This window comes from Trichomycterus rosablanca, chromosome 6 (genome assembly GCF_030014385.1).
Source record: "Trichomycterus rosablanca isolate fTriRos1 chromosome 6, fTriRos1.hap1, whole genome shotgun sequence".
Lineage (NCBI taxonomy): Eukaryota > Metazoa > Chordata > Actinopteri > Siluriformes > Trichomycteridae > Trichomycterus > Trichomycterus rosablanca.
In genome coordinates this window covers 28,863,472-28,888,446 of record NC_085993.1, presented here as the reverse complement: position 1 = coordinate 28,888,446, position 24,975 = coordinate 28,863,472, and the positions used below count along the sequence as shown (strand labels likewise).

General features: G+C 41.4%; 1 protein-coding gene across 2 annotated transcripts in view; it reads right to left on the bottom strand.

Moving 5' to 3' along the window:
- The window catches only part of agap1 (ArfGAP with GTPase domain, ankyrin repeat and PH domain 1), a 286,707-nt gene that overhangs the window by 34,535 nt on the left and 227,197 nt on the right, over positions 1-24,975 (bottom strand). For both annotated transcript variants that reach the window (XM_062997658.1, XM_062997657.1), the window contains 3 exons: positions 19,952-20,117; positions 17,273-17,434; positions 11,053-11,214 (listed from right to left, as the gene is read on the bottom strand). In XM_062997658.1, the coding sequence (XP_062853728.1) occupies positions 11,053-11,214; positions 17,273-17,434; positions 19,952-20,117 (490 nt within the window). The remainder of the gene's footprint in view (positions 1-11,052; positions 11,215-17,272; positions 17,435-19,951; positions 20,118-24,975) is intronic.

Genomic DNA, 24,975 nt, shown 5'->3' with positions numbered 1-24,975 from the left:
TCATCAGCTCCACTTACCATATAGAAGCACTTTGTAGTTCAACAATTACTGACTGTAGTCTATCTGTTTCTCTGCATGCTTTGTTAGCCCCGTTCATGCTGTTCTTCAATGGTCAGGACTCTCCCAGGACCACTACAGAGTCGGTATTATTTAGGTGGTGGGTCATTCTCAGCACTGCAGTGACAATGACATGTCACACGTGGTGGTGTGTTAGTGCGTGTTGTTCTGGTATGAGTGGATAAGACACAGCAGCACTGCTGGAGTTTTTTAACACCTCACTGTCACTGCTGGACTGAGAATAGTCCATCAACCAAAAATATATCCAGCCAACAGCTCCCAGTGGGCAGCGTCCTGTGACCACTGATGAAGGTCTAGAAGATGACCAACTCAAACAGCAGCAATAGATGAGCGATGGTCTCTGACTTTACATCTACAAGGTGAACCAACTAGGTAGGAGTGTCTAATAGAGTGGACAGTGAGTGGACACAGTATTTAAAAACTCCAGCAGCGCTGCTGTGTCTGATCCCCTCATACCAGCACAACACACACTAACATACCACCACCATGTCAGTGTCACTGCAGTGCTGAGAATGACCCACCACCTAAATAATACCTGCTCTGTGGTGGTCCTGTGGTGGTCCTGACCATTGAAGAACAGAGTAAAAGCAGGTTAAAAAAAAGTATGTAGAGAAACAGATGGCCTACAGTCAGTAATTGTAGAACTACAAAGTGCTTCTATATGGTAAGTGGAGCTGATAAAATGAACAGTGAGGGTAGAAACAAGGAGGTGGTTTTAATGTTATGGGTGATAGGTGTATATGTGTGTGTGTGTGTGTGTGCGCGAGTGTGTATGTTGTGCCCGCACAAATCACTCCATAGTATATAAATCCACTAGGGAAGGCATCTTATAACAAATAAATATCAAGAGCAATTATATAAGGTCAATGTAGAGAAAATGCAGTAGAGAAAAACACTGTTGAAAAAGGGCATTGTGGATAAGCACACATAGCATTACAGATATACAGTGTGTTCAATACACCGATTTCACACATGGTGTGTGTCCTTACTCCTACTTTTTAAATAAAACCTCATTTCACTGGTCGTGTCAAAGCTGACCTGGAGTGTAGCCACTTTACCTCTAAGCATTCTCTCTGCCCTTGGGGCAGCGGGGACATTTTTCACACAACAATAGCTGGGGAAATATACACCTGCATGGGTCAGCATCAAAAAGCAGTGCAAATAAAACCTGTGTGTCGTGCAAAATTGTTTTATACACAATTAACCCTCAAAGCCTATCCAAAGTTAACTACAGTCGAAAAGTAATCTCCATTCATATCCATGACGTGATCACGCTCTGATGTAGCAAGAAGTAATCTGTGTCTGAAGATATACAAGTTGACATCAAACCTTAACCTACCAGAAGTACATTGTGCTCTATTCTAGTCATTTATTTATTTATCTTTAGTCTACTTATCTTCACTCTTGGGTCTAAACACAAGGCTAATCTCGTTATACTCGTTTATTCACATACTCTCTAGGAGCATATTCCAAAAACAAGTCTTCTGTTCACATGTAATTGGTAAATGAAAGGAAACCAGAGAACCCAGAAAAAAAAAAAACATTTGCACCAATAGCGAAAATATGGGAAGCTCCTCATAGGCAGTGACTTGAGGCAGGAATTGAACTAAAGTCCTCAGGACACACACTGTTGTGTGACCCACACCCAACCTGCATTACATTTACTTATTAAAGCTCAAAAATAAAGAAATTGGTTTATTTACCTTCAAGTAACATGATCTCTATTGTCATTAATCTTATTTTTTATCAGTCATCTGAATGATTTGCCAGGAGTTGGCATTGGTCAAAGTGTTCAAATCCACTTTTTACTCAAAGGTGAATAGAACTGTAGCTAAAATATACAGTAAAACAGAGCTGATAAGCAGAATATAAAATCAGCAGAAGATTATATTGTGGAAAAAACATTGTCTGCATTTATTTACTAGTTACTGTATAATAACACTTACATTTATGTCAAGCATCATACATCAGAAACATTAAAGAGAGTGGGGAAACATGCATGCTTTATTCCCATTGGCTCACATGAGAAACACTTTAATTAAATGGAACAGTCACCAGTAAACCTTGTTTGAGCCAGGAGACACCTGTGAGGGACGGGAATTCTCTCTTTCTTTACCATGAGCTTGCTTTAAAGTCTGCCTCTGCTCTCCAACAAGCTCAGGTGCTCTCATGCACCTCTTGTTACCCCCAGCTGCTGCCCCTGGATAACATTTCAAACTAACTGTTTGAAAAATGCATGCCCAGTGAGCAGTAATTACTTAATAAGGGCCACTTATAGCCCTATGGATGATCGGCAAATCAGTGTGATCGGTCTTGCATCATGTATGTATTAGCTTCAGAGCAGCAACAGAGGCATACTTAAAAGCATGGTGGGAAGTATGGATTTTCAGGGGTTTATTTCGAAAATGTCTCCTCTATAAAATAGTTCCAGACAAAATAATACTTGATGCTGGTCTATATCATCATGGCATTGTGGTAAAACTAAAACTGTTTAAATACAAAAATAAATACAAAACCAAAGACCCATGTTAATCCTACATCAGGCTGATAACTGGCTATATGGATGCACAAAACAGTGTGAGGGCATTACCTGGCTGTATGGAGGAGTAAGTGCTGGACAAAACAGTGTGAGGGCATTACCTGGCTGTATGGAGGGGTAAGTGCTGGATAAAACAGTGTGAGGGCATTACCTGACTGTATGGAGGGGTAAGTGCTGGATAAAACAGTGTGAGGGCATTACCTGGCTGTATGGAGGTGTAAGTGCTGGATAAAACCGTGTGAGGGCATTACCTGGCTGTATGGAGGGGTAAGTGCTGGATAAAACCGTGTGAGGGCATTACCTGGCTGTATGGAGAGGTAAGTGCTGGATAAAACAGTGTGAGGGCATTACCTGGCTGTATGGAGGTGTAAGTGCTGGATAAAACCGTGTGAGGGCATTACCTGGCTGTATGGAGAGGTAAGTGCTGGATAAAACAGTGTGAGGGCATTACCTGGCTGTATGGAGGTGTAAGTGCTGGATAAAACCGTGTTAGGGCATTACCTGGCTGTATGGAGGGGTAAGTGCTGGATAAAACAGTGTGAGGGCATTACCTGGCTGTATGGAGGGGTAAGTGCTGGATAAAACAGTGTGAGGGCATTACCTGGCTGTATGGAGGGGTAAGTGCTGGATAAAACAGTGTGAGGGCATTACCTGGCTGTATGGAGGGGTAAGTGCTGGATAAAACAGTGTGAGGGCATTACCTGGCTGTATGGAGGGGTAAGTGCTGGATAAAACCGTGTGAGGGCATTACCTGGCTGTATGGAGAGGTAAGTGCTGGATAAAACAGTGTGAGGGCATTACCTGGCTGTATGGAGGTGTAAGTGCTGGATAAAACCGTGTGAGGGCATTACCTGGCTGTATGGAGAGGTAAGTGCTGGATAAAACAGTGTGAGGGCATTACCTGGCTGTATGGAGGGGTAAGTGCTGGATAAAACAGTGTGAGGGCATTACCTGGATGTATGGAGGGGTAAGTGCTGGATAAAACAGTGTGAGGGCATTACCTGGCTGTATGGAGGGGTAAGTGCTGGATAAAACAGTGTGAGGGCATTTCCTGGCTGTATGGAGGGGTAAGTGCTGGATAAAACAGTGTGAGGGCATTACCTGGCTGTATGGAGGGGTAAGTGCTGGATAAAACAGTGTGAGGGCATTACCTGGCTGTATGGAGGGGTAAGTGCTGGATAAAACAGTGTGAGGGCATTACCTGGCTGTATGGAGGGGTAAGTGCTGGATAAAACAGTGTGAGGGCATTACCTGGATGTATGGAGGGGTAAGTGCTGGATAAAACAGTGTGAGGGCATTACCTGGCTGTATGGAGGGGTAAGTGCTGGATAAAACAGTGTGAGGGCATTACCTGGCTGTATGGAGGTGTAAGTGCTGGATAAAACCGTGTGAGGGCATTACCTGGCTGTATGGAGGGGTAAGTGCTGGATAAAACCGTGTGAGGGCATTACCTGGCTGTATGGAGAGGTAAGTGCTGGATAAAACAGTGTGAGGGCATTACCTGGCTGTATGGAGGGGTAAGTGCTGGATAAAACAGTGTGAGGGCATTACCTGGCTGTATGGAGGGGTAAGTGCTGGATAAAACAGTGTGAGGGCATTACCTGGATGTATGGAGGGGTAAGTGCTGGATAAAACAGTGTGAGGGCATTACCTGGCTGTATGGAGGGGTAAGTGCTGGATAAAACAGTGTGAGGGCATTTCCTGGCTGTATGGAGGGGTAAGTGCTGGATAAAACAGTGTGAGGGCATTACCTGGCTGTATGGAGGGGTAAGTGCTGGATAAAACAGTGTGAGGGCATTACCTGGCTGTATGGAGGGGTAAGTGCTGGATAAAACAGTGTGAGGGCATTACCTGGCTGTATGGAGGGGTAAGTGCTGGATAAAACAGTGTGAGGGCATTACCTGGCTGTATGGGAGTGGAAGTGCTGGGTAAACCAATGTAAATGAAATAACTGGCTATGTGGGGGTTAAAGTGCTAGATAAAAAAAGCGTGTTTTTATTTATTTATTAGGATTTTGTATCTCTAATTCACCTCTAATTCACTCTCTAATGCATATCTTTGGACTGTGGGAGAAAACCCCCAGAGGAAACCCACGCAGAGGAACATGCAAACTCCATACAGAAAGGACCCAGACTGCTCCACCTGGGAATCAAACCCAGGACCTTCTTGCTGTAACTCGACAGTGCTACCCACTGAGCAACCATGCCACCCGATTAAACAGTGTGAGGGCATTACCTGGCTGTATGGGGGTGTAAGTGCTGAATAAAACTGTGTGAGGGCATTACCTGCATGGAGGTGTAAGTGCTGGATAAAACAGTGTGTGTTTGATAAAGTGATATAAGACCTGAACCCAGCTGAATGTGTGTGGGCAGTACCTGGCCAGCAGAGCTCATGAATAACAGGATTGCTGACAGGCTGATCTTTCAGCATGCCAGTGGTGTGACAGGCTTTGTGGGCCCCACGCAAATGCTTAATGGCTAAATTGGGAGACTGTTACTAATCGCTTATTGAATAATGGAAGTGACACATCTGATAAAAGATTTCAATACTGCAGATTATTTATAATATTTCACTTAAGTGCCCGGCAGATGAATGGGGTCGCAGGGAAAAGGCACATCTAATGTCTGACAATGCTCAACCTTCACAAAAAAACAGGGAAGATTAGGGAGACGAAGTAGCTCTCGAGGGAGATACAAAGTGGGAGGAGGTAGGAGAAGGAGACTAATCACGGAGAACCAAGACAAGACACAAGGAAGGACGTGTGTCATTCATTTGTATTAAGCACAATTAGGGGTGGAACGGTATAAAGATTCATGATATGATAACTGTACAAGCTAATATTATTTGGTAGGTTGTGTCCAAAAGTTTTATCAGGGGTTTTTTAAACAATTACAAATACACATGCATAAATATCTTCCTGGTCTGATTGGTTGGTTGTTGGCAAATTACATTGTGTTCTTCCATCTAGTGGGCGCCAGCCAGACAAAAGTTCAGCTGTGCGAAAAATTACGATAGGAGTTTAACTTTTGTTAAACTCAAGGTCAAACAGGGTTCAGCTTGGCTGCAGTATTTTATTAGAATAAAGTGATTGACTTGGGATTTTGTAAACCCTATGAGGTCTACGATATCAAGTCTTTAAAAAGTATTTCATAACTATAGCGTTTGATTTTAGGCTTTAGGAGTGACATATTTATTTTTTCCTGCTGCTCCTATATTTTTTGGGGGGGGTCCCATTCTGGTCAACTTACCAGATTTGGCACAGTTTACTCCCCTTACTTTTTTGTTTAATACATTTTGTCCCTTTTCTCCTGATTTCAGTGCGTCCAATTTTTACCCAACTGCGTTATGCTTCCTCTCTACTGGAGCTGACCCTTACCCAGACTGAGATAGTGAGACTGTCACACGCCCCCTCCGACACGTGTGCTGTAGCCGACTGCATCTTTTCACCTGCGCGAGGCGAGTTCATATGCGGATCAGCTTTGTGCACGGGGAGCCACACCCTGATCAGCATTATTCCTCCACTCTATGCAGACGCCATCAACCAGCCAGCAGAGGTTGTAATTTGCTTTTTTTTTATCCAGGCTTGGGACCGGCACTGTGAGCGCACTGACAACTGCACCTGCCAATGGCTAGGCTGTTTGGCTCACCCTCTCAGACTTAAACGCTCGATCAGCTGATGGCACCACTGGGATTCAAACCCCGGATCTCAGCGGTAATGGGCTACCGGATTTTATTGCTGATGATCCACACATATATTTAGAGGATAGTGGACCAACATATTATTTAAATATTTTTTTTCAAAGAAGCCAGTTTTTTTTATGTCCACGTGATGGCAATACAGAAAAAAATCTGTACTTGAAAGGCTTTTCAGCCCAGCTAGTGTGAAGCTTTCTTAGACAAATTTAAAACCTTGGCCAAAATGTAGGAGCTTTTTGGATAAATTATGGTCTAAGGTCATTGTCACACTTGGTCTAAATACTTCAATCTGGACATAGGATGAATTCTCCCCCGTATCCTCATCACAGGTTTTTTTTTCACACAGCCCGACTACACAACTCCAGCATTAAAATCATGTTTTGTAATGAACCCCAAATCTTTGTTTTTGGGGGACCACACCCTTGGCTTAAAGACTGCTTTTACACTTGAGTTCCAAATATACGCTGGAAAAAAAGCCCAAGTGTAAGTGATATTTTAGACGGACAGTGTGCAGACACACACATGCACACACACTTTACTGCCATCAGATTGGCTTCCTTTGGGAGTGAATCAATAAGGTCGATTGGGGACAATTTAAACAAGCACTAATCCTGTGCTCCCAGGAGGAGGAGGCCACCCACACAAGCCCAGTCCAATTAATCAAACACACGCTAAACTGACACACTCTCATTGATTATCTCAACATCTTCTCTCCCTGTATCACACACACACACACACACACAATGATAGAAGTGTTTAGAATCAAAGATTCTGCCAGATTCTGAATTATATACTGAACTGTAAGTGAAAGCAATGATAATGTCAGGACCCTACCAGGGCTGGGGATATGACCAAAATCCTAAATCAAGAAATTTGTAATTTAATACCATGGCAACAGTATGTGTCAATATAATATTTTTTGGAGAGTGTCAGAAAAAGTTGCTGAGTGTTCATTTTTATCACTAAATCTGACCATTGCTATAATTGTCACTTTGCTCTGCCAGGCTTTTGCATTATTTTTACATGGAAACAATATTAAACAGTACAACCCAGTCAATCTGGCATCATTAGCACAAACAGTGACTCTACTGGTGGATGATTTCTATAATTAGATGATAAAAAATTATTATTCAGAATTTGGTCCCAATGGTTAAATTCCTGGTAAAAATAAGCAAACCCATCCTCTAGAGAAGGGGTGTCCAGTCCCATTTACAAATGGTCAGTATGACTGCAGGTTTTCATACCAATCATCCAAGCACTTCAGCAGATAAACCTGATCAGCTGTTTAAATACCAGATACTAACTGATTAAAGAAGTGGAAACAGGTGTGTTTGTGCTTAGTGTGCAGCACTTTATGGATATGATTGGAGAGTAAAACACACATCTGCACGCCTTAATGCACAATAACTACTTATTTGCTGAATTTAACATACTGGGACAAGAAACGTTCAGTAAAAAGAAGGTGAGCACCTACATGTGCAGAATAATGCAACTTCTGAGTGTGTTTGCTGGAGAGAATGTCCTAACTCAAAACAGCTCTTCAGTGAACGATGGAGCCTTGAAAGAACTAATTCCAACAACAAGCATAACATTTATCCACAGGATAGGAATGATTCAGACTAGAGTTTTGGGACCAGGTGAACACAGAAATATTAGGAACACTGGGCCAACGCGTAGTAAGAGTATCCATGTGTCGATGTAACTTTATTATATTGTTAATAAAGAGGGGGCTGTAGAAGTGATGACAACATAAAACAACATGAAACTGATATACAGTGTATCACAAAAGTGAGTACACCCCTCACATTTCTGCAGATATTTAAGTATATCTTTTCATGGGACAACACTGACAAAATGACACTTTGACACAATGAAAAGTAGTCTGTGTGCAGCTTATATAACAGTGTAAATTTATTCTTCCCTCAAAATAACTCATTATACAGCCATTAATGTCTAAACCACCGGCAACAAAAGTGAGTACACCCCTAAGAGACTACACCCCTAAATGTCCAAATTGAGCACTGCTTGTCATTTTCCCTCCAAAATGTCATGTGACTCGTTAGTGTTACTAGGTCTCAGGTGTGGATTGGGAGCAGGTGTGTTCAATTTAGTAGTACAGCTCTCACACTCTCTCATACTGGTCACTGAAAGTTCCAACATGGCACCTCATGGCAAAGAACTCTCTGAGGATCTTAAAAGACGAATTGTTGCGCTACATGAAGATGGCCAAGGCTGCAAGAAGATTGCCAACACCCTGAAACTGAGCTGCAGCACAGTGGCAAAGATCATCCAGCGTTTTAAAAGAGCAGTGTCCACTCAGAACAGACCTCGCGTTGGTCGTCCAAAGAAGCTGAGTGCACGTGCTCAGCGTCACATCCAACTGCTGTCTTTGAAAGATAGGCGCAGGAGTGCTGTCAGCATTGCTGCAGAGATTGAAAAGGTGTGGGGTCAGCCTGTCAGTGCTCAGACCATACGCCGCACACTACATCAAATTGGTCTGCATGGCTGTCACCCCAGAAGGAAGCCTCTTCTGAAGTCTCTACACAAGAAAGCCCGCAAACAGTTTTCTGAAGACATGTCAACAAAGGACATGGATTACTGGAACCATGTCCTATGGTCTGATGAGACCAAGATTAATTTGTTTGGTTCAGATGGTCTCAAGCATGTGTGGCGGCAATCAGGTGAGGAGTACAAAGATAAGTGTGTCATGCCTACAGTCAAGCATGGTGGTGGGAATGCCATGGTCTGGTGCTGCATGAGTGCAGCAGGTGTTGGGGAGTTACATTTCATTGAGGGACACATGAACTCCAATATGTACTGTGAAATACTGAAGCAGAGCATGATCCCCTCCCTCAGGAAACTGGGTCGCAGGGCAGTGTTCCAGCATGATAATGACCCCAAACACACCTCTAAGACGACCACTGCTTTATTGAAGAGGCTGAGGGTAAAGGTGATGGACTGGCCAAGCATGTCTCCAGACCTAAACCCAATAGAACATCTTTGGGGCATCTTCAAGCGGAAGGTGGAGGAGCGCAAAGTCTCGAATATCCGCCAGCTCCGTGATGTCGTCATGGAGGAGTGGAAAAGCATTCCAGTGGCAACCTGTGAAGCTCTGGTAAACTCCATGCCCAGGAGAGTTAAGGCAGTTCTGGGAAATAATGGTGGCCACACAAAATATTGACACTTCAGGAACTTTCACTAAGGGGTGTACTCACTTTTGTTGCCGGTGGTTTAGACATTAATGGCTGTATATTAAGTTATTTTGAGGGAAGAATAAATTTACACTGTTATATAAGCTGCACACAGACTACTTTTCATTGTGTCAAAGTGTAATTTTGTCAGTGTTGTCCCATGAAAAGATATACTTAAATATCTGCAGAAATGTGATGGGTGTACTCACTTTTGTGATACACTGTATGTGATATACTAACTTTGTGATACACCTTTGTACATCATTGTAAGTATCCTCAAGGATCAGTGCTCCAATGATTCCATGTTTTGCAGGCATTTTGGAGAATAAAACCCACCCAGGACACAATAATTCCATTTTTTGGACATCCCATTCCAAAACTCTGGGTATTGATGGGGGTTTTCATCAGACAATTTAACAGCCTTTGCTCTGCATGAGGCTAGTACAGAAGTACCTGCCAACTCAATCCTACATATTTTTTTAAACCACACCAATTACATCATTAAAACACAATTTGAAAAACAAACATTGGGTTGCCAAAGCAGATGTCTTTTATTATTAGTAAGGCCCTACCTAATTCATCTCCCGAGTAATATGCAACTTGCTGTAAAATTCAAAATTGAAGGTTCGTGTTTAGCGATTTAAAATTTTTTATTCGCGTAGTGTGTGAAATATGAGGCGCAATATGCAATATGAGGCTGTACTCACAATCATACGGTAATTACGTTAGTGTAACAGATTTTTCCGTGTTGTAGTGTGCTGACAGTGTTTGATGTATGTGTTTATGTATTGAGTGCTTTTTGTCCCTTTGGGGATTCCATAAAGTGTGCTTCTCTACACACGTGATCATCTCTCTGTAGTGTGTGCTCAAAAGAACAAACCAGTAAAGTATTTTGCTCCTGATAGTTTGTCTATGTACAGTTTATTTCTTTGTTTATGAACTCAGGAAACTCTGTTTACGCTGTTACATTAGCAATCAGTTAAACAAAATGTCCAAGATGTTGAATTCTAAAGCAGCTAAAAACACTACTCGAGTAACTGAATTTGGAAAGCTCCCAACCGATTATGTGGACACAGAGGATGGTGTGTCAAAACACGGACTAGTATTTTGGTCTTGGAGAGGAAGCTATTAAGGTCGGCTGTGCTGTATATTGTAGCTTCCATTTATTCTATCATTCAATTTTTTAGTTTTTCTGATGAGGCACTTTTCTTTAAAAATCAGTGAAATCTGTGATTTTTGAAAACGAAGTCTGTGAAATTAAGCTAATATTCCCGTGAATTTAGTAGGGCCCTATGTATCTGTATCAAATTTGTTGAATACAGTGATATGAATAAGTAAACTATACACTGTGCAGTTGTGTTAAGATCAGCTGTAACTTGTCGTTTATGACAGCCTGACCAGCTACACACAGATGGCCAAAACTGAAGCAGATGCCTGTGTGTGGTCGTTGAGGTGGCCTAAGGCAAGTATCGCCATGGGATAAAGGGAAGCAAAACCCACTCAGCAAAGCAGCTAAAATAAAAACACATGCTCAGGATGAATGGTTACCTTCCGCTGTACCGGAGAAGACATCAGCTTTGAAATTGCTGGTGCTCTTCTTCCGGCGGTGTTTCTTGCGGTTGGCGTGCGGCGATGGAGGAGGGTCCATCTTAGGACTGGTAGTGCTGGATATACTGGGACTGGAGCAGACCGAGTCTCCCAGACCAGTATCTACAGCAGAGAGAGAGAGAAAGACACCCAGAAAAGTAGAAGAAAGAAAGAGAAAGACCAGTGTCAGTATATAGACCATACAAGCCCATACATCCCCCAAAGAATCAGCCCAGAAGCCAGTGATCTGCTGTAGGTGTTTTAGTCTGTGTTACCATCAGGTTTGATAGTGCTGGCATTTGGTCTGTGCCACTTACTCATCCTGTGCTGAAGTGACAGCTGTGACTAGCGGCAGAATAAAATAACACTCGGATCACATCAATATCCGGCTGGGTGAGCGGGGGGCCGGCTGGCATTGAGCGTGCTCTCTGAGCCCCCAAGGACACTCATAACTTATTTTACAAGCGTTTAGTCTCTGCTCGAGTGGAAAACGTGACAACTTATCTTCAGTGACAGGATGCCATCAAGAACGTGCAATTATCCACTTGGCTTCCTAGTCTGGGTGCCAACACACACATCGCTTCATTTTAAACTACTAATTTCTGTTTTGTTGTCTAGATCCCCAGCTTGCTTAGCTCTACTAAAGTAAATTGAGTCTACTTCCAGAAAAATAAAAGGTGGTCTGGAAACGGAAGTTTTGACTTCCTTTCAATGGAGTATACCTGAAATGCTGTTCCTAAGGCCTCAATTCCCTGTTATCCTCAAATTGTAAACATCCGCTGCAGACACGAGCTACGACTCATCAATGGTCCTGTTCAGATTGCAGATTTGTTTCTGTTCAATGAACTCAAATGTCTGTGTAATGGGATTCCCTTGGTTGGTAGACAGAGTCCATAGTAGGATCAGCTTCCATTAGCTTGAACTGCAGTGAATTTAAAAATGTACTCAGCAGACAAATGATTTCAGCCATGCAGTGGCCCAGAGGAACCCAAAATCAGGACAACCTCTACCACACAACCTTTGACTCCCCCGGTTCACATGTGCAGTCCTATAAGCTGACCAAAAATTAAACGGACACTCTCGTTACTCCAGTCATAATTAAAACTGAGGAGGCAGCAACAGCCACAGGCTGAGGGTCAGCAGCATTATTTCAGTGCAGCATTAAGTGCTCTGGGGCAAAAAAAGCACAAAGAAAAGACATTAAATTCCTGTTGTTCTCTCAAGTAAGGAAATGAATGAGGGAGAAATACAGCAGGTTACTAAGAAAGACCACACAGACCACAAATGAAAATAAACATATACAGAATAGATTTTACAAGGTCTTTTAGATGTCAGTGTCGCACGTTCACTTCAAACTTGTGGGGATCTCCAAGACCACTTCAGCAGCAATACAACTGGGGCCAAAAGTCTGAGATTACAAGTAAAAATTTTTAAATTGCAAATCATATAATCAGCAGAGCCAATTTAGGGAAATTCTTAGTACTGGGTACTAAAACAATTCTTAGTACTGGGTATAACCTTCCCAATTTCTTTGTACAAGAGGTCTGATTTTCTGGAGTCTTATCATTTCTATTAAAGTACATGCTCAAATGACTTATTTTGCACAAATTATGAAAAAAAAAAAACCAATATATTGGAAATAAACAGTTATGCTTACAAGAGTTTGAGGTAAAAGAAGAAGAGGATGGCTAGCCAAAAGATAGATGAATACAATTAAAGGAACAATGAACAAGTTATTACGAAGCCTACAGACACAAACGAAAAAGAGGATATTCTGGGAGCCCAAGTGGGTGCCAGAAGTCGATTTGTCTTGACGAAACTCAACAATAATGACAAAAAACAATGTGCTGTTGGCCTGGCAGGGCATCCATACAGGCACAAGTGGCTGTGTCTGAGAAAGATAAAGACTGAATGGGTTCCTCATTGCTGCTGCAGTTGTGGCCTCTGCAAAAACAATTTCCTGAGCTCCTTAATGACCAATGACCAGGCCTTCTAATTCAGAATCATTGCCTGACCTCACTTCATATTCACAGCCATGGTTTTAGAATGGGATGCTCAACAAGCTTAAGGTCAGGCGTCCACATATTTACCAGATAGTGTAGCAAAGAACAGATATGATTAAACATGAGTATACAGTATAAGCCTAGTGTGTAATCGACTGCACTGTGTGTTCTGCTGTGTTTACAAAAAGACTAACAGCAAGCGACTAAGTCCTATACCATGTGTGAGAATGGATTCAAGCTCAGCTATGTGTGTGTGTGTGTGTTGGATAAAGAATCCCCTGGGAACCAGTTAAAGTCTTTCACAGCTTTAATGGCTATTTGAGACAGGGGGTCAAAGTGAAAACAGGATTAAATGTGGACTGAGGCAAATCAGCAACACCACATCACCCATGTTGATCAACGCATAAACACAAACATCCTGACAGCTGTCACTCTAGGTCTCACACTCTAGGTCTCAAACTGTGCAAAAACCAGACAGGCCAATTTTACATAGTAACAGCCGGTGTAACCAATGCAAACACACAATGTAAATAAATTACATCAGATTAGTCAAGAGGTCAAGCACTGAACAGTTCCCTATGGTATTGTACGATTTAAAAACTTTGTTTAGTGTAGAAAAACAAGTGCCATAAGTATTTGAAAAGGCAGTAGATTATTAAATCAGTGCAGTGACAAGAAAAAAGCTTAAACAGAGCTACGAAAAATTAAAGACTAGAACAACTGAAGCACAGCAAACCAAAAATCCTATTGTTTACAGTTACTGTAGCTCGGTTTATGCTCAGTGTCTTAAGGAAAGTGTCACAGCCTGAATTTTAGCAATTCCTCCAACTTGATCAATGGAAACGACTGACAACACATTAGGAACAGCACAGATAGCTCTGGATTTAGATGTGCACCATATCAAACTGTACCATGCAATGGAAAAGAGTATAACTAAGGCCCAACCTAATTCACAGCTATGAAAATCGCAACACAGACCCTAAACAAGCCGTTTCCAGTGTAACATGCAATTTGCTGTAAAATTTAAAAAAACATTTTTTATTTGCATAGCATTTAAGTGTCTCATGTTCAATCCTACAGCAATTCAGTTAGCAATTACTTAGTCAAAATGTCCAAGATGTCGAAGTCTAAAGCAGATAAAAACACTACTCAGGTAACTGAGTTTGGAAAACTACCAACCGATTCTGTGGACGCAGAGGTGGTGTGTGTAACTGTAGCTTTATGTTCTAGGTTTACATTCATCTATTAAGGTAGACTGTGTTGTGTATTGTAGCTTCCATTTATTCTATCATTCATTTAATAACTGCTATGAAATGTGGCACTTTTCTTTAAAATCTGTGATTTTTGAAGCACATTTTTTCGTAAATTTAGTAGGACCCTAGGCAATGCAGCCAGCTAGATTTGAGCTTAGTAACCAGATTATTCTGAGCAGGTCAGATTGTTGTTCTATTTCGAACAGATTTTTAAGTAAGTGCAGGTAAGGTAACAAATGACCTCACATTCACCAGCAAGGCAGCTTTTTAGGAGCCAGCTCATGGTGAAAAGCAGTTTTTCAAGAATTAGGTCAAATAATTTATTTTTGCTAATTTAGTAGAATTGCATTAACAATCGAATATAGACTGATGAATTGTAAAGAACAGGGATGTCAATTAGTAACGACTGAGCCAGTGTTCGATTAATCCCATTGGTTAAAATGTCATTTAAATTCATTTCCAACAGCTGAGGCATAATTCCACTTGAGAGTGCAGATTCAGTCTGTACAGATTAATTGTGCCAATTGTGCCAGTTTGAAACGCGCTCTCACCCACCCTCAGTGTGCATGCGCCAGCTCTGTGTACAGATGCATATGGAGTTTATATAATTTAATGTATAGGATTTAAATAGCTGTCTATTACTCTAGCCCCCAACCACTGAGATTTGGAATGGGATCTCGGTGGTGCTATTAGCTGGCCGGGTGTCAACACAGACATGAAAAGCTGTGTCTGTGGGGGAGACAGGTGAAGCCATACAATGGATTGGTATCCTGTACAGGGTATTTCTACCTTGCACCCAGTGTTTCCCAGTTAAACCAGACCTGCTGCAACCCTGACTGGGGTGAAGTTGTTGATAAAAATGAAAACGATAAAAAAGTCTGTCACTAGGATAATCTAAACATTTACATTTTACATTTACATATTCAGCGTTTAGCAGACGCTTTCATCCAAAGCGACTTACGATTATGAGTGAATACAGTTTGGTTGAGGGTTAAGAATCTTGCTCAGGGTGAGGCTTGATCTGCCAACCTTACATAGGCTAAATATGATTTCTTGCATTTATAGAATTATTTTTTGCAAGTACTTGGGTGTAGTAAATACTGTCTAGTACAGCGGCCCAGACCTCAACCTGTGGCTTATTATTTTTGTAAAATTACTGTTACAGCCTAGTTGATATAAGGTTATATACTGCACATAGAAACTATCCCTTCAAAAGTCTCAGGCCCATGAACATTCCATTGACATTGTGGGGCTGTAAGCCTCTGTTACTTTGATAAACAGTTAAAGCAGCATTAAGGCTTGGCATTCCAATCAATGCTAGATATATGAGAGCACCGGCGGCATGTGTACTGGGAGCTGCCTCATCAGTGAACAAGACTGCACCACTGCACCTGCTGCTCTATACAATAATTCACTACACAATAAAATAAAACTGCATTTTCATAAACAAAAATATACACCGATCAGCCATAACATTAAAACCACTTCCTTGTTTCTACACTCACTGTCCAGTTTATCAGCTCCACTTACCATATAGAAGCACTTTGTAGCTCTACAATTACTGACTGTAGTCCATCTGTTTCTCTGCATACTTTGTTAGCCTGATTTCACCCTGTTCTTCAATGGTCAGGACCCCCACAGGACCATCACAGAGTAGGTATTATTTGGGTGGTGGATCATTCTCAGCACTGCAGTGACACTGACATGGTGGTGGTGTGTTAGTGTGTGTTGTGCTGGTATGAGTGGATCAGACACAGCAATGCAGGTGGTTTTAATGTTATGGCTGATCAGTGCACACAACCTCTGCATATTATTTGAGAAACCTAGAGTGCAATGGAAAAAAGTATTTGCCCTCTTTTTGTTTTCCTTATGATTTAGATATTTAAACTACACAACAAGACAAAGACAACCTGCAAAAATATAAAATACAGTTTTTAAATACTGATTTCATTCACTTAGGAAAGAAAGTAAAGTGCGACAATGTAAATGCTCATTTTTAACTAATTAATCAAGCATTCAGCCAAATTGAATTAATAATTGGGTTAAATTGCATCAGACACTTCCGGGGCGCTCAGGTGGTGCAGCATTAAAACACACTAGCCCGCACCCAGTTGGCGACATTCTGCTAGCACACCAGTGCCGAGATTCTGAACTCCGCGGGTCGAAACTCGGCATTGCCACCAGTCAGCTGGGCGCCATCTAGTGGGCATAACTGGCAGTGCCTGCAGCAGACATGTTTCTGCTAGGGCGGGATGACCGAACTATCTGGGTGGGAACTATCTGGGTGGGTTTTCAAACGCTGTGGAAGGATTCTGATTGGCAGATAGAAAGGCGCTTGTGCAGAGTGCATAAATGAAAAAGGGTCCCGCTAAAGGCTGCACGCAGGTCGGAGGAGGCGTGAGCAGCAATACACCCACCTCGACTGCAATCAGGGATCCCCCCAGTAGTGGAAGACAAATTGACTACGCTAAATTGGGAGAAATTGGGAGAAAATGCATAAATAAAATAGAAAAAAACAACACTAGCCTATTAGCGCTGAGATCCGGGGTTCAAATTTTAGCAGTGCCATCAGTCAATTGGTCTACACAGACATGATTGGATATGTCTGAGTCAGAACATGTCTGGGATCAAAGGTTCGAATCCCTAGTGGTTGACCGTACACATACAAAAAGGCTGTGTCGGAGGGGTGGCACAGAGCCCATGATTAAATGGCATGTCCAGGGTGTGTTACATTGTGGCAGGTGATTCCCAGAGAAACCAGACCCACAGCAACACTGACCAGGATAAAGTGGTGGTAAAGCATGAAAATGAAATGAAAGTCTGTCACATTTAAAAGGCTTTCAATGCTATCATTTGTCATATTCTAAATATAATCTTAAAACCATCGCACACAAACTCCAAGGGTCAAATAGGGATCTTCGTTACCTGTGCTGACCCCCGAGTTGGCGATGACTGTAGCCTCACTCCACTGATCGGCACTGGACACAGAGTAAGAGCGCTGGTGCATGCCATCTGGCCGGGTGTTGAACGACACCAGGCTGATGCCACTGGCCATCTGGGATACTGAAGAGCTACTGCTGACGGAGCCTACAAAAAGAGAAAGAGTATACAGATTGTACTTAAAAGGTTGTGAGTTAGGGCGCATTCAAATAAATGCTCAAACTTCATCAAATTAACCATGGCATGAATACATATTTGTGTGAAACAACCGTCAAATCTACTTTAAAAGCATCCACGTATCTGTGTTTAGCTGTATTGTTCTCACTGTTTCACTTTTAAACTTGTGTTATAGCTCGGGGTGCTGAGAAACGCTGAGAATCAGCTTCTCCAGGAGAGTCGAGAACGTTTATCTAAAAAAAAAAAAAAAGCTTATCGTGTCTTAATGTACTAAAAGAATGACATAAGAACACTAAACATCTCTCTGTTATTACTGGTCATAAGTTCTCTCTATGAATGACATTTCTAAGACACGTAAAGCTTTGTTCACATTAAGCAGTGTTTAAGTCGTTGAGTCACTTTTACTACGTCATATTTAACAGTTCGTCTAATTAGAGGCTCTTTGAAAAGGTCAGCAGCTAAGCAGCACCGCCACACTCCATAGGAAACATTGGCACAGCCAGCACAAAAGCGGTTTTGCCGCTTCTCACGTGCATGTGCCCCGGTACAAATGCAGCTAATATGCCATGAATTTCAAGACACTGGTAGCATCCTGACCTGACATGATGGGCACAGTTCATATGGGAATCAGGAAACATCAGGAAAGAACTGTCACATGCAGCTGTTCTTTGTCTGTGAAGCTTATGATAGCATTCTGAGCATCTCCTCAGTAGAACTGTTTACTATAATGTAAAGTTATACACTTGTGTGTGGCAGTAAACCATAGGCCTGTCATAAGCAGCACCAGATAAAACATCAGAACGGGATTTATTTATTTTTACTTTTCTAGCTGATAAATTTGACCCTGGCACATTTGAGGAAATGGCACAAGCTAGAACACTACATTTTCACATCAATGACCATCTGGAAGAAAACTAAACATGCCTCAGCTGTTCAGTGTGTACCAATAAAGCCCATCTATGATTGAAACACTCCCAAAGAGAGATATTCTGCATTAGATGTCCTTCTGATTGCACTGCTGTCCATTCCTTGACTTGAAAAAGCAAAAGCTTTCATCACCTTATGACTGAGAGAATTATGGCCTCCTTTACCCCCTCCCTGCCCTCCCCTTGTTCTATCTCTCATTAGTGCTTCTTTCAAAACTGGAGAGCCAGCGCTGATTACATTAATATTCATGACAATAATTAGTACGCATATTATGGGTCACTAAATATTCACGCTATTAGTTTGGCCCTCCTGGAGCTCTGTGCACGTTTTCCTTGAGGGGTTTCAAAGATGTTCAGCTTCAGCGCAAACAGCAGAGGAGCTCTCGCTGTCATCAGCGCATCTCATCATAATCTATAATCGTTTATCTTATCATCGCTAATTTCACTGATACATTTCTAAACAGATTTTCTGCTAAACTGAACACACCTTCATTCATCTGCTGAATTAGTGATGGCGCGTGTGTTTACATGCGCTGCTAATCCCATGGCTGTCCAATTTTAGCAGTTAGCTGGGTACTTAAATGCTCATATAAACAACATACGCTATTGTTGTGTGTTTCAGAAGTGCAGTAATTGGGTTTAAAAGAAATTGCAGAAGATGTTTTAATATGTACAGGATGATCTAAAACTCAAAACATTTAACGTATTATCTGTAATAACCTGATCAGCAGAGGAACAGGCACTACAGTCTGGGTCCATAAATCAGTTATCCTAGTATACTAGTACTATATATGGATTTATTACACATTACCACATTTTATAAAACGGATAATCTGATTGGCTGAGCCGCGTTCGAAGCCATTGTAAAATCCCTGATAAACGAACACCTATGACCACCTCACATCATTCCATGTTAATACGCCACTGAAAAGAAAAAATTAATGTTACGTTCGCCCTCAGGTTGCCTAGCAACACTGTTAATCGAACTACCTTGCGTCGCGGAAGAACGCTTTATTGTAAGTTTATACACAATAAATACATTTATGAATTAAACATTGTTGTATTAATTGTATTTTATGTTGACCGCCGTTTTATTAAAGCAATAAGCCACTTGAGACCGTGTGTTACTCCTATGATTTTAGCACGGGAAAGAAGTTTTTTTCAAAAACGTCATTCCTGTGCTAAAATCACAGTAACGCACGGCCTCTCGTGGCTTATTGCTTTAATATACAGTATTCAGACCTATATGCAATATTACTTTAAGCACAGTTAATTTTTTAGCTGGTAATAATTTATTTTGGACTTTATTTAACTTGCAATTAGCATACAATGCAGTTCTCTGGCTCAGTGGGTAGCACTGTCGCCTCACAGCAAGAAGGTCCTGGGTTTGATCCCCAGGTGGGGCGGTCCGGGTCCTTTCTGAGTGGAGTTTGCATGTTCTCCCCGTGTCTGCATGGGTTTCCTCCTTAGGTTCCATACAGTACAGCAAAGTTTTGTTAGGTGTACATTTAAGCACTCATTACTAACACTATTTAATTTTTTACCTATACTACAGTCTTACCTGGAGCAGGAGCCAGCTGTAGGTTACTCATGTCTTTGGCAAGACCATTGGTTTTGGGGCCCGGGGCAGCGCAGGTAGAGATAGCCCTGGGGGGTCTTTTTCCTGGAACCTTGACCGTAGTGCGCAGCAGGTCAATCTCCTTCCCATGTACGTTCTGCATGTAGTCCTGCAGCAAAACAGAAATGACTAAAATAAGAGACAACTAAAATACAGTTGCAGTGTTCCCAACATAAATAAAGCAGCCCTAAAGACGCTCAAGAGCAAGAAAAACAAATACTAAAAAAAATACATGCAGACATGCATCGTAAGCAAATTAATGAAATAAATATTTAAAAAGTATATTATAATTTTTATATACTACATTACAACAAGTAGGCTTATATTTTATACAATCCAAATAAACTAGACACTAAAAATAGTTTAATAACATTAAATAATCAAAATCAAGTTGTAGAAAAGTGAATAGTTTATATTAATTCCTTTAAATAATAACTTGACATTAAAAAAACGAACTTGAATTGTAAAATAGTGAAACAGTTTGTAAAATGCAAAAGAAAAAATACTTTAATTCACTTTAACATGTATTTATATAAAAATGAATGTGTCAGTAAGCAGTCCAAAAGTAATCTAGTCCAAAAGTGATGGCTGGGATTTTCATTCTTTTACCATCTACAGTGCATAATATTACATAATATTTACAATTCTAAATACCTCTGACCTTTGATTACATAAACAGCAATGTTATTTAGGTGGTGGACCATTTTCAGCCTTTAATGACACTAACATGGTAATGACATGTGATGTGTGTTGCACAGATTGACTGCAGTCAGTAACTGTATAGCCACAAAGTTCATTTGTACCGTAGGTGTAGCTTATAAAATAGTGAATAAATGTACTGACCAGACAGGAGTACTAATTAAAGTGAATATATATCTACTGCTGTGGTTTTGATTGTTTAGGTACAATAAAGGCTGTTTCTGGGAATCCACTACTAGTGCATCGTTAGATTTATTGATTTATTTAAAAGTTTCACGCCGTGTTTACACAATGGTCATATTCATGGCAGCAGGGGTAGTAAATTATAATATCAGTCTATATTCTTGTCAAACATTGTTTACATGTGCTGTTTGATATGCGTTCTTTTAGACCAATTATTTTTAAGAATTAAAGTTTTCGATTAGTAATTTCTCTAAACTAGATGGCCAAACCAGGATCAGAAGTGGATTAGAAATTACTACATTGGGAGATAATTGGAAAAAATAATAATAATAAAAAAAAAAAACACTTGAAAGATTCTGATGTCATGTGGCTAAAGACTTCATGGGACTACTGGGACTGAGGTGGACTGAGCTTTTTGGACACGCCAACTGTGAAGCATGGTGGTGGCAACATTATGTTATGGGTATGTTTCTCTACAGTGGGACCTGATAGACCCAAATTATTGAGGAAAACATGTGGTCCTCTTCTAGACAGCTGAAGAGGGGCAGTTGGTTCACCTTCCAGCATGACGACGACCCAAATTATGCAACAGCTACAATGGGTCAAATGAGCGGTAGATGTAACGAACTTAACCATTACCATAAACTCTTAGTTCCATCATTAAAATGATAACGCATCAACGCAGTCCTGTACATCAGGCATTATATCCTCTTATCTGACAAATAGCTTCAAAAGCGCGCGCGCACACACACACACACACAGATCATGCTGTGACGGTGTGCTTGGGATGCTGAGCAGGGAGCCAATGCGCAGCGCGTGGCTTTACTCGCATCGATGATGAAAGTTCCCCGATGCTAATGGGGATGCAATTACCGGCGGCAAGCTGTTGGCCTGCTGCTCCTGAAGGGCTCTCTTGTGGCTTGTTAAGCCGTGTTGAGAGCACTTGGCTTTGAATTGCCCTTTTGTAGGCCTCCGCTAAGGGACAGAAGCACTCGGCTCAAGATGGCTTGCCGCACACACACACACAGCGCTGTCTGATTGGCACATGGCCCAAATGCAGCAGTCGGGTGGTCTGTTCACTTGTTCATTCAAAAAAAAATGGATATAAGCTATCGAACAACATGTCACATCAAGGCTAGGCACTCTTGGAATACCACATGCAACCGAGCGGAACAAACACTTGTGTTGAAGAGCGTAACCACTTGAGGGATTTAAGGATTTTGAAGTGTCTGGATGACTTGATCTGATATAAAAAGAGATCACAAGAGTGTGTGAGACAGATGTGATCAAATCCGACAACCATCAGAGATGAATACATTACGTTCTATAGTTTGAAATACACATTTTCAGCAGAAAACTAAACACAGTCTGTCGATACTAATTGATATGAATGAACAAATGCCTCTCAGCTGTTTAGATGCTACGTTTCCATGTTTCCTTGAGGAATTGCGTGTTTTCGCACTAATTATGTTGCATCTATTTAATTAGCTGCGTTATTGTGGATTTTTTTTAACGTAAAGGGGTCTGATTGAGTTTTGTTCTATTAGATTTTACAAACACTTTCATTAAAGCCTGGGCCTCCCATGTCTGGTGAAGGGAAACTAGGGCAGTGGTAGCTCAGTGGTTAAGGTACTGGACCAGTGATCAGAAGGCTGCTGGTTCAAGCCCCATCACAGCCAGGTTGCCACTGTTGAACCCCTGAACTAGTCTTACAATCCTCAGTTGAATAGCTTTGTGTAAGTAACAATATACAATTGCTTTATTCATTAATTATTTAACAAGTGCTGAACTGAATGTCCAGTTTAGGAGACAAAGGATTGTACCTTTAAATAAAATGTGCTTTCCAGTAAAGGATGCATAATGCAGCCGCTCAGGTGGCGCAGAGGTAAAATACGCTAGCACACCAGAGCTGGGTTTTCGAATGCATAGTATCGAAACTCAGCTCTGCCACCCGGCTGGGCTGGGCAGCTGCATCAACAACGATTGGCTGTTGTTCATAGGGTTAACGGGAATCCGGATCATGGGTCCTCATAACTGGTGCAATTATGACCCCTGCTGGCCGATTGATGGCGCCTGCATAGGGCTGAGGAATAATGCTGATCAGGGTGTGGCTCTCCGTGCACAGTGCTGATCGGTATATATGAACTTGACTCGTGCAGGTGAAAAATGTCTGTACTGAGCGTGTGTCGGAGGGGGCATGTGTCAGTTGAGAAGCGCCCTCAGTCAGCTGTGGAGGGTTGAATCAGAGGAGGATGCAATCGGGATAACTGGACACGACTAGATTAGGTGAAACACATTTTGGGAAAAAGGTTGGAAAAATAGAAAATTAAAAAAACAAAAAAGGATGCACAATACAGTCTATCTGATTAATAACTCACCATTAGAATCATTTTAGGAATATTTTTAACACAATTTAGGAATTAGTAACATGACTGTTGGCTGGTACAAACTGCTGATTAGGAAATTCAAAGTAAGGAGTTTCAAGGTGCCAAGAATGAACTTTTTCTAAACTGTGCTACAATAAGGATAATTCATAGTCTAAAATTACAGTGACAATTAGTGCAATCCATCAATTTCTGTCATCCCGCACAGACCATCAAATACTCATCTTTAAGTCTGCTCACATTAGGGGTCGCCACAGCAGATAATTAGTACCTATTTTGTTCCGTCCTGAGCATCCCTAACAGTCCCACCACCCACATGAATGTCCTCTCTCACTACATCTAACTTCCTCTCCTCCTTCCTTGTGGCTCTATCCTTAGCACCCTTCTCCCAATAGAACTCCCATTCCTCCTATGCACATGCGCAGACCATCTTAATCTCACCTTGCTAGCTTTGTCTCTTGCACTATCCATCCACTAAACTTGTTTCTAACTTTCTCTGTTATCATCACTCCCAACAAAAATCGCAGCATCTTCATCTCGGCAACCTTCAGCTGTCTTTTTCTCAGTGTCACCAGATCTAAGCCATGTAACATAGCAGGTCTAACTACTGTCTTGTAAACATTCTCATTCACTCTGGCAGATTTCCCACACAGATAACTGCTAAATATTACTTAATCTAATACACTTATTTGGATGCAAAGCTACACATCTTAACAAGACAGGTAATAGAATTCTTACTGAACAAGATGCATGCTACTCAACAACATGCTACTTCTCCTTATTAACTCCTTGTTAATTAGGCACATGCCTGGTGTTCAAATATGCAAAGAAAAAACAGCTGATTGACTGAATATATGTAATGCTCAACTTTACTAAATGACTACCGGCCTTAAATACAGGGGTCTATCAGGAGCACTTTCCATTGGAAAGCTGGGGAGAAACAGTTTAATTGACTATCTGGCATGTTTTGGGGAGATGGACAGATACCAGTGTGCCTGGAGCAAACCCCAGAGAATATGCCAAACATCTGCCACACAGTGACTAGATGTAAGGATTAAACCCAGGTCCCTGGCCTCTGATCACTTTAAATGAGATTATTAGATGTATTGTTGTGCCTTTAAACATGACTTGCTTTTTGTAGGTTTTCAATATCTAAATATAGAAAACCGAACATAAGAATGTAGTTAAATATGCACATTATGAGACTGACTGATCATTCACTTTTCTCTGTGTCCGTTATCCATCCATTCATTTCATCTGCATGTATATTTTCTCTGCAGTAACAGTAAAAGAACATCTCAAATTTTTATCCCACCAAGGTATAGTCTAAACCTTTGTAGGCAGATAAAGAGAAACTGCTCAGTAAAATGGCAAAAGGAAGCCAGCCAATCATGACTGCATGTGTGTTAACACGCCAGGCAATCAGACAGCAATTAGACTGAGCTGTTATGGCTTAATATGGCACATCCGCGACAGCAGCATGGAAACATGAGGGACAACGAGAAAGCCAATGCAGTCATTAACGGCAATGCCACGGAGGCACTGACCATGCCAGCCAGACGCGGCAATTGCTAAGAAATAAAAAATGTAAAATGGCAGCAAATGCTGTGTTGGTAACAATAAATGAATCATATATTGGAGCAGCATATAACAAAACTAGAAAGAGCCATGGAATACTATAGACATTTTTGCCAGGTGTAG